Source organism: Elephantulus edwardii, unplaced genomic scaffold (genome assembly GCF_000299155.1).
Source record: "Elephantulus edwardii isolate Elephantulus edwardi_28Jun2011 unplaced genomic scaffold, EleEdw1.0 scaffold00370, whole genome shotgun sequence".
NCBI lineage: Eukaryota > Metazoa > Chordata > Mammalia > Macroscelidea > Macroscelididae > Elephantulus > Elephantulus edwardii.
In genome coordinates this window covers 124,367-135,758 of record NW_006400120.1, presented here as the reverse complement: position 1 = coordinate 135,758, position 11,392 = coordinate 124,367, and the positions used below count along the sequence as shown (strand labels likewise).

The following is an 11,392-nucleotide window of genomic DNA, read 5'->3' as shown; positions in this document are numbered from 1 at the left end:
GTAGGTATATTCATAAATCTAACATCAAAACCTGAGAGTGCCAGTCAACTCTGTTGATCTGTTTCTCTCCATTCGCCCCTTCTTCCCTTTTCCCTCTAGAGTGGCTTCCTTTTTATTGCACATCTAAGGGTAGAAAAGGATAAACTTCCCTTTTTATAAGGCATCCAAGGGAAGAAAGCGCCACTTCCCTTTTCTAATGTCTCTGGCAGTGAAGCAGAAACTTAGGCTGTCCCCTCTATGAGCAAATGTTTATAATAAGTAGGCCAATTCCACCACAAGTTTCATTTCACTGGCTCTGCAAGTGAAAATTACAGTTCAATCAGTCAACCTGGAATCCAGCTCTGCCTTCTATGCTTATGCTTTCAGACCATGCATGTCCTCACCACTGACAAGCTTGACTCAGATGTTAGGCTACTGGTCCCCCCACCACCCCTGGCAAAGTTGTAGATTGTAGATGTGGCTCATCAGGCTCATAATGACTCACAGCAACCCTAAAGGTGTGAATTCCCCAGCCATTCAGCAGGATAAAAGACGTGACAATCGGCTCCTGGGAAGATTCCATTCTAAGAATCCATGCAGTCAGTTCTACCCATTCCTTAGGGTTGCTATAAATCTGCTTGACTTTAATTATGAGAAAAAAAAAGATAGCCTCCTCTTTCCTGGACCACTGGGGAGTGGAGAGAGCAGTGAAAAGGCATGGACAAAGAAGCCATGGCCAGTAAAGGATAAGCAACCTAATCATAAATGCACTTCTAGGTGTTAAATCTTCTCAGGCTTTGTTAATACCTAATGAAGCCCATGGCTTGGATCAGATGCACCTTGGTCTCTAGACTGACACCTTTGTTCTTTAACACTCTGGAGATGTCCCAGAGAGCTGAACAATTACTAAGAAAGATAGAAGAAAAATCAATGGTGTTAAGTTGTGGTGCTGGAGAAGAGTACTAAATGTATCAGAGAGTTGGACAATGACTAGGGAGGACAGAAGGAGAGTGGATGCTTTTGAGCTGTGGTGCTGGAGAAGAGTACTAAATGTATCATGGAATGCCAAGAGAGCAAACAGATCTGTCTTAGAGAGGGTAAAACCAAGCTGCTCATTGGAAGCGAGGGTTTTAAAACCCCATCTCACATACTTTGGGCACGTGGCCAGGAGAGACCAGTCCTTGGAGAAGGACATTATACTGGGAAGGGTGGAGGGACAATGCAAGACAAGAAGACCCTGGATGAGATGGATTGACACAATAACTGTGGTAATAGAGGCAGATGTGTCAGAGACAGTGAGGTTGGCTAGGATAGGGTAGGGTTCAGAGCTATTATACTTTCTATGAATCGCAGGCCACATAACAACAACAACAATACCTTTCAGGGAGCTCTAGTGGCCTATTGGCAAGAAGCTGCGTTACAAGTCCAAAGGCACACAGTTTGACTCCACTAACATCTCTGCAGGAGAAGGATGAGCAATCTCCTCCCATGCAATTAACTGCTCATGTAAACCCACTGGAGGGGAAGTTCTGACTTGACAGCATACAACAACAACAATGTCTTCCAATGGCATTTTCTATCAGGTGCATTTGATCCTAAAAGCAACTTTGTAGAGTAGACCAACAGAAGAAAACTGGTTAGGCAATTAGAGGTAATGCAGACAAGATTGGAATAGGGGGCATGTTTATATATCCCTGCAATACATGAGCCAGGATCAGAATGAAGACTCTCAACCTTGGTGCTGATCAGATGAAATGCAAGACTCTATCAGGTTCCAATTTTATTGAAACAATGAGGACTCAAAGATTTAGAAGACCCAGGAGGGTAGAAATAAATGGTTAATGTGCACACACTCAGGAGCTAACTTAAAGGTTGGAATTCTATTCCACCTTGAAATTTGAAGATCTATTTCCAAAATAGAAGTCATCAAAACCCTATGAAAATCTCTTTAACAAATAGTCCTGGCAAAGCTGGGAACCTATCTCCAAAAAAATAGAAACAGGATCCACATCTCACACCATACACAAAACCCAACTCAACGTGCATCCATCAGAGACCTATATGAATTTCATAAAAGACAAAATGGCAACGAACTTAGAATCCTTAGCCTACAGCATAACTAGGCATGCAAACATAGCCAAAACTGTGCAATCAACAGGATACGAACAGCTTCACCAAAGAAGACATTCATATGGCAAACAAACTTATGAAGAAATGTTCAAAATCCCTAGCTCTAAGAGAGATGCAAATCAAAACAACTATGAGATATCATCTCACCCAAGTAAAAATAGCAAAATTTAACAAGGCAGCAAACAGCAAATGCTGCTGAAGTTGTGGAGAAATTAGAATCCTAATTCACTGTTGGTGGGAGTGTAAAATAGTACAATCACTATGGAAGGCAGAATGGCATTTTCTAAAAAAATTGGAAATAGAAGTACCATTTGACCCAGCAATTCTACTACTGGGAATATACCCTAAAGAAAACAGAACTGCCACCCAAACAGATATATGCACACTCATGTTTATTGCTGCTTTGTTCACAATATCAAAGAGTTGGTAACAACCCAAGTACCCATTAACAAATGAATGGATAGAGAAGCTGTGGTATATTCACAAGATGGAATATTACACAGCACTGAAAAATAAAGAACTCATGAACTATTATGCAAAATAAGCGACCATGGAGGACATTATGCTATGTGAAATACTTCATAATTCCACTGTTATAAAACAGAAGAAAAGAGGGGATAAATAATGTACATGGCATTGAAACAGATGGGGGAGGGAACTGTATAAAAGAAATACATGATTAGGTATTATTGGCATAACAAGAGTCCAAAATAAGAGCTGCATAGTAAAGTGGTCAGGGGAGGTGCTCTGTATAACAATGAAAGACCTTTTTTCCCAAAGAAAATAGCCAACTTGGGGCGGGGGGCCGGGGGGGGGAAGGAGGGTCAGGGAGGAGAATGTGCAACAATGGATGAATGGAAATCTGAGTTCTTTATAAACTTTCATTAATATCTCAATTAAGAAAAATGTGCAACCAGGAGAAAATAAAATCAAGTATTAGGACAGTCTGGTTTTTTATGCTTTGGTTTGGTGGGTGGTTTTTTTTGGTTTCTTTTTTTTTTTTTCTTTTCATTCACATTGTGTTTCTTACAATTATTCCCATACATTTTGTCTTATAAAATTAACCACCATTGATCTATGCCCACTATTACTCTGTCTTTTCAGATTCCTGCTGGATCTTCCTAATTGATTTACCCCCTCCCTCCACCCACCAAACTGTACAACCCCATGATTTTACAACCCTGTGATTTCTCCCATCCCCACTCTAAGCACCTCACACTTCCCTTCCCTCTTTGGATATTCTTACACATATTACTAATAGTTTTATGCAGTATTTGTCATTATTACAAGCCTGAATTAATTCACTCAGCATAATGCTCTCTAGCCTCTCCCATGTTTAATATCAATTCCTGTGTACATCAAAAATCTTCACTAAGAGGGTGAATAGGAAGCCCACAGACTGGGAAAAACATTTGGCAATAGCATTTCAGACGAGGGTCTTATAACTAAAATTTAGAGAATACTCGGGTCCTTCACAAGGAAAACACTGATAACCCGATTACAAAATGAGCAAAAAACATAAAAAGACTTCACAAATGAGGACATTTGGATTACTAACACAAGAAGAAATGTTCAAAATCACTAGCAATCTGAAAGAGGCACATCAGAACAATGAGATACCATCTCACTACAGGAGCACTAGCAAAGTGTAACAAAATAGCAAATAATAAATGTTGGAGGAGATGTGGAAGGATTGGAACTCTTATGTACTGCTGGAAGGATTGTAAACTGGTACAACTGCTATAAAAGGCAGCTTAGCATTTCCTCAAAAAGCTAATCACCCATATTCCAGTTATTCTATTGCTAGGAATCTTTCTCAAGGAAATCAAAACTGAAACATGAATGGAGATACGTACATCTTTGTTCACAGCAGTTATTCACAAGAGTAAGAAAAGTGAAACAGTCTTAATGCCCATTAATAAACAAATAGATTGTGTAATAATGGTACATTCACACAGTGAAATAAATACAATAAAGCACTAAGGCTTCATAAAATATAACATGTGGGAGACTAGAGAGCACTATGCTGAGTGAAATATCTCAGTCACATAAGGACAAATATTGCATTGACCACTATTGTGAAAATAGGAGAATAACTGAGCAAGATATGTATAAATGTTTAAAAGGAGAGGGAAAGAAGAGAAGAGGGGCAGAATAAGGGAAGGGGAGAAATCAGTAAGATAGCAGAATTTAATGGGGGAGGGGTGAAGGAATAGAAAAAATTCCACGAGGTCTTGAAGAGAGTGATAATAGGCATTGAGCAATAGTAATTAATTATGTAAAAGAAAATGTATATTTATAATTGTATAAAACTCAGTGTATACGAATGAGTGTAAGCAAATCAATATTTAAAAATAAAAACAAAACCCAACAGTCTATGGAACACAATTCTCCTCGGACATGCAGGCTCACCCTGAGTCAGAATCCTCTGGTTAAAACTTAGATGTCTCTGCTTTGGGGCAAGTTAGTAACAGGTTCTATGTGTGCAACCAGGAAAGAAAGCACGTTCTCGCTGCCATAACAACATGCCTCAAAAAAACGTGATCTGTTAAACACAATGTATTTTGTTTATATTCAATTAAGAGCATCAATGAGTGTTCTTAGCCTGTGCGTAAGGAGCTCTCGTGACGCAGTGGTGAAAGAATTCAGCTTCCAACCCAAAGCTCAGCAGTTCTAACTCCCTTGAAGGGAGGACAATAAAGATTATCTGCTTCCACAAAGACTTACTGTCTTGGAAGCCCTGTGGGTTACTTCTCTGTTCTACGAGTTCCAATCAACTTTATTGCAGTGGTTTTTCAACCTGTAAGTGGTGCTCCTCCAAACAATATTCAGGTCTCCTCGCTCAGAGGTCTGGACCACAGAGAGCTGCTCCTCTGGAGAGAGCTGTCTCCAGCCAATTTACAGCCTCAGAAACTCAAACAATGATGAGCTGTGAGACGTTCCTGACACGACAGCAATGAGTGAAGCTGTCCTCCACTTCCACCTTCTTCAATCCGTTCCTTGCCAACCGAGTCGATTCTGACTCATGGAAACCATCCATTTTGCCATTTATAGGGACCCTCCATGGAGTCTCTGGGGCTGTAAATAATGGAGAAAAGACTGCCCGTATTTCTACCACGGAGCTCTGAGTGGATTTGATCCACCAATCTTTCCGTTAACAGCTTGACATATAACATATTACGCCACTAACCTAGGACTCTAATTTGTTGAAAAGAAATTAAGATCGGAGTCACACAGGAGTAGAGTTTCTGCACACCATTTATACTCACATCAATGATAAAGCCACACCCAGCTGCAAAAGATGCTGGGAGGTGTGATCTGGCTTTGAACCCAGGAAGAGAAGGTGTCATTTTCTGGCCAGCTAACCAAGTTTGTGTCATAGCACAGAAATGGGATTTTTAGCATAGATGGAACTTAAAAATTATTGCTGTTTTGACTGCGCTAAAGATTGATCTCCTTTCTTTTTACTTTCCAGTTAAGCCTGAGGCTCCTTTTGATTTAAGAGTAGAATATCGCGAGAGAGCCAAAGATTTTGTAGTGACATTTAATACAACACATTTGAAAAAGAAGTATGTAAAAGAATTAATACATGATGTCGCCTACCACCAGGAAAAAAATGAAAACGAATGGATGGTATGTAGCTCAACTGAATTTATAAACTAAAATCTTAATGATACATATTTTGCTGTTCCATGCCATATTTAAAGCAGGAGGAATCCTAACAATTTTGTGTTTAAAAAACACCTAACAAAAACAACAACATTTAGTATTATGCAAAATCTTGCATAAATGTCAAGCTCCTACAAACTCTGCACTTTTCCTGGCCTGCTCCTGTTCTGGTCCTAAATTTTTTTTGTGTTATTGTTTTATTTTGTTTCTTTAGGTTATTTCTGTTTAGGTAGTCAAACTAGTAATCTAGATAAAGACAAAATCAATCCTCTTTATTTGGGGCCTCAGAAAGTGCCATGTTTTACATCACTTCCACGTGTTATTGGGGGGGGGGGAATCTCTCTGCACAGTGTCCAAAAAGACATGAATTAATGAAACTGAGGTACATATATACAATAAAATATTATGCAGCCAGGAACACTGTGATCGTGCAGGCCTACATAGATGAACCCACAAAATATCATCTTGAAAAAATCAATTACAAAATTAAATAACCCTATTAATTGCATGTGAGTTACTGTATCCTGTACCGTTTCACTTAGGGAGCGCTGGTGACCTAGTGGCAGAGAGCTGTGCAGCTAACCTGAAGGTACAGGGCTCGAATCCACCAGCTGCTCCACAGGAGAAAGAGGGACAGTCTCTTCCCATGCCACTGACTGCTTCTGAAAACCCGGAGGCGAATCAGCAGTCAATCGGTTCCAACTTATAGTACACAACAATAACAATAACAATCTCACTTATAAGAAATAAGCAAATGTCTAGAAACCAAAGATGACTGGTTACCAAGTGTGGAAGGAAGAGGAAACAGGGAGTTTTTTCTTATTACTCATTGAGTTTGTGTTAATGGTAGTGAAGTAATGAGTAAAAGGATAGTGGAAATGGTTGAGTGTGAAGGATGTAATCACTGTCATTGAAATATACATGTAGTAGTTGAACTTGACACTGTTTCCTTGTGTATACTTTAACCACATTTTTAAAAAAGGGAAAAACCCTCAACATATAAACAGAAAAAGAAAGGAAGAAGTTGACAGGAAAAGTAGTAGTTTAACTATATTAGCACACAGAGTAATGAAAATTCTAAAGCAAATTTAAGCTTTCTTTTAGACTGTCACTTAAGTAACTGAGAAGTAGTCAATAGCCTTAATATATAAATAGCTCTCTGTTGTTGTTGCTGTTGTTGTTAGGTGCCATCAGAAATCATTAATGGTCAAACACACTATGTAAAAATGAACAAAGTTGGAAAATACTCTTAGAGAAGAAGTAAAAAATTTCAATAAATATGTTGCACAGTGTCACTCTGGAGACTAAGGTGCATCTGATACAGACCATGGTCTTTGCAATCACTTGCTATGCATCAGAGAGCTGGACAATAACTAGGGATCATAGAAGGAGAAATGATGCCTTTGAGCTATGGTGCTGGAGAAGAGTATTGAATATACATACCATGGACTTGTAAGAGAACATAGGTTCGTCCTAGAGAAGGTCAAACCAGGCTCCTTGGAGGCAAAGATCCTGAAGTTTCATCTGACATATTTTGGGCATGTTGCAAGGATGGGCCAGTCCTTGGAAAGGGACGTCATGCTTGAGAGGGTGGAGGAACTGTGCAAAAGAGGAAGAAGACCCTCAGTGAAATGGATTGGTTCAGTCACTGGGGTAATGGGGATAGGTGTGTCTGAGACAATAAGATTGGCAGGGGATAGAGCAGGGTTTAGGACTGTTGTACATAGGGTTACTAAGAGTCACAGGCGACTCAGCTGTACATAACAACAACAACATGTTGCACTAAATGTTGTTATTATGTACCTTTGAGTCAGAGCCAACTCATAACTGACCCTCCAGTAGGTTTTCAGAAGTGATAAATCACACAGTAGGAGAGTACCCATCTTTCTCCCCTGGTGCAGCTGGTGGATTTAAACCCTAAGCCTTTGATTCGGCAGTGCAACTCATTGTCACTAGGTCATCAGGGCACATTGTGAATCAATTAATAAATATAAGTAACAATGTAATTTTTCTATTAAATTGATAGATGTTTTCATTGTGTTAGGGGAAACTTGTGCAACTGTTATTCCCACAGCTGCCGTTTGCAATGAACAGTAAGATTCTTCTGGAGGGAAGTAATCTTTGTTCCCTAACCCTTACAAGAGGATCTCTGGTAAAGATGGTGCGGGCAACACAAAGGCATTCACTCAGTTTGAACACACCAGCTGTCTCATTGGAAAAAGATGGGTAATCTGGGTGACTTACTGCTTCTGAAAACTCACTGGAAGGTCAGCTATGAGTTGATTCCAACTTGACAGTATGGAATAACAATGCTTACTAAGCAGCTCTGGTAGTGCATTTAGCTGCTAACCGAAAGAGGTTGTTGTTGTTATGTGCCATCGAGTCACTTGCGACTCAATGTACAACAGCCCTAAACTCTGCTCTGTCCTGTGCCAATCGCACTGTCTCTGACACTCCCATCCTGATTATCCCAGTCACTGAATCAATCCACCTTATAGAGGGCCTTCCCCTCCTGCGCTGTCCCTCCACCCTCCCAAGCATGATGTCCCTCTCCAAGGACCGGTCTCTCCTCACTACATGTCCAAAGTATGCTAGACGGAGCTTCAGAATCCTTGCCTCCAAGGAGCCATCTGGTTTAACCCTTTCCAGGACAAATCTGTTTGTTTTCCTAGCAGTCCATGGTATTCTCAATACTCTTCTCCAGCACCACAGCTCAAAGGCATCAATTCTTCTTCTATCCTCCTTGGTCATTGTCCAACTCTCTGATGCCTAACAAGTGATTGCAAAGACCATGGCCTGTATCAGACGCAGTGGTACTGTGTAAGGTTTTACAGCCTTAACAACCCCATTGGGCAGTTCTTCTCTGTCCTTCCAGGGCCACTCTGAGTCAGAATGGACTCACTGGCAGTGAGGTTTTCTGTTTGTTTTTAACTCTTCACTCCTTTGGTATTTGGCAGATAAGAAAAAGAAAAGCAAACCAAAAAAAAGTAAAAAAGAAAAACAAGAAATTGACACATAAAGAGACTGGAGCCTGAGAGTAGTGCACATCCCCCCAAAAGAGGGGAGCCACTGCCCTCTTTGGCCCCTTTCAGCATCATTTATTCTGATCATCCTGACATACTCTGCCCCTAAATTTGCAGCTGACTTCTCCAGGTATTTAAACTACTAACAAATGTCAGAGATCATCAAAAGAGTGGCCATGTGAGAAAAGCAGCTCAGCTGGGAATGAGTTGGGAACCCTGGACAACCACTCTTTTTCTGTTCTGAAAACCTAATAGCCTGTGTTCCTCTTTAGCACATGAATTTAACCAGCACAAAGACTGTCCTGCTGCAGAGGAAGCTACAACCTAACGCAGTGTATGAGATTAAAGTCCGCTCTATTCCTGATGGAAAGTATTTTGCCGGCTTCTGGAGTGCATGGAGCCCAAGCTACCACTTCAGAACTCCAAAGACCAATGCACCAGGTGAGGAGGGATTTTGTTCTGTTCCATGATGCTTTTGCACCTGGAAATGGGTGAGCAAGAGTGAGGGAGAAAATAAACTGACTTACAAGTCAAGACTCTGAGGAAGGGCATTCTTTCAATTATTTCTGTCATCTTTATCCATTTTTGTAAGAACAATGAAAGAGGGCAAGGAAGGTTCTTAGTAGTTCATTGACTGATGCAGACTGTCTGGATGCTATAGCCCTGCGTGTTTCTGATAGCTGCTGATATTCTAAACAAATTGTCCATTCATTACCTCAAATTTGCCAATATAAAATAAGAGGAAAATCATTCAGTGCTCTGAGACTCTTGAAGAGGATGCTTTTATTGCTATGACAGATATGCTGGTTGGGTATTTAATAACATCTTCCCAGGATAATTAGGTGTACAAGTTGCTGTACAGCGGTAACTTTGGTTGCTGTGAGGCTGAACACTGTGACACTGATGTGTCAAATGCATTAATGGCTGGTTACCCAATGCAGACAGAGAGTGGGGTGGAGCTCCCCGATGAAAACAAGCTTGGAAGGAGGAGTGGCATCCACTTCCATGATAGCTTGCCTCTGGAAACCCTATAAACCTGGAGAGAGGATGAGAGACACCCAAGCATTGAGGACTCTCCTTCATAGGGTTGCTGTGAGTTGCCTCCGACTCTATAGCACTTAACAACAACAACATGCCGTGCTTCAGGAACAGATTTGAGGCCTTGAACACTAAAGAGAGAAGACCAGATGAGTTGTGGGAAGATGTCAAATGTATCATGCAGGAAGAGTGCAGACGATCATTACAAAGACAGAAGAGGAAGAAAAGACCAAAATGGATGTCAGTAGAAACTCTGAATATTCACTGGAGCACAGAGGAGCCAAAGCACAAGGAAGAATTGAAGATACTAAAGAGCTGAACAGAAGATTCCAAAAGGCAGCACGGGATGACAAAATAAAATATTACAATGAAATGTGCAAGGAGCTGGAGTCGGAAAATCAGCATTTCTTAAGCTCAAGGAAATGAAGAACAAATTCAAACCTAGAGTTGCTATAATCAAGGATGCTTTAGGCAGAATATTAAAAGATCCAGGAAGTGTTAAAAGAAGATGGAAAGAATACACTGCATCATTATATCAAATGAAATTGGCAGACACAGAAGAATTTAATGAAACAACATATGAGCAAGAGCCTATGGTGATTAAAGAAGTTCAAGCTGCTTTGAAGGAAATAGCAAAAAATAAGGCCCCAGGAATAGACGGTATACCAATTGATATATTTCAGCTAATAGATGCTGCCCTGGACCTGCTCACCAAGTTGTGTCAAGAAATGTGGAGAACAACCACTTGGCCAACTGACTGGAAGAGATTTATATTTGTTCCCATTCCAAAGAAGGGTGGCCCAAAAAAGTGTGGAAACTACAAAACAATATCATTGATTTCACATGCAAACAAGATTCTGCAGAACATTATCCAAAAACTACTACAACAGCGCATCAGCAGAGAACTGCCAGAACTCCAGGCTGGGTTTAGAAGGGGTCGTGGTACTAGGGATACTGTAGCTAATGTTAGATGGATCTTAGCTGAAAGCAGGGAATACCAGAAGAATGTATATCTGTGTTTCATTGTTTTTGCAAAGGCGTTTGACTGTGTGGATCATAACAAACTGTGGCTGACTCTGAGAAGAATGGGAATCCCAGAACACTTGGTCGTTCTAATGCAAAATCTATACTTGGACCAAGAGGCAATCGTCAGAACAGGGCAGGGAAACACTGCATGGTTCAAAATTGGGATGGGCATATGCCAGGGATGTGTCCTGTCTCCATACCTTTTCAACCTGTATGCAGAACAGATTGTCAGAGAGGCTGGGCTCTATGAGGAGAAGTGTGGCATCAGGATTGGTGGAAGATCTGTCAGCAATCTGTGCTATGCAGATGATACAACCCTGCTTGCTAAAACTGAGGAGGACCTGAAGCACTTGCTGCAGAAGGTCAAGGACTGCAGCCTTCAATATGGATTGAGGCTCAATGTCAAGAAGACAAAGATTCTCACCAGTGGGCCAATTGGCAGCATCAGGATGGATGGTAAAGAGATTGTTCACAACTTTAGTTTGCTTGGCTCCACAGCCAACCCTCTTGGCACCAGCAGCCAGGAA

General features: G+C 40.8%; 1 protein-coding gene across 1 annotated transcript in view; it reads left to right on the top strand.

The window, feature by feature from the left end:
* Positions 1-11,392, top strand: part of IL7R (interleukin 7 receptor) — a 44,622-nt gene that overhangs the window by 27,741 nt on the left and 5,489 nt on the right. Inside the window, exons 4-5 of the mRNA XM_006902124.1 lie at positions 5,585-5,742; positions 9,074-9,242. Coding sequence (XP_006902186.1) covers positions 5,585-5,742; positions 9,074-9,242 — 327 coding nt within the window. The remainder of the gene's footprint in view (positions 1-5,584; positions 5,743-9,073; positions 9,243-11,392) is intronic.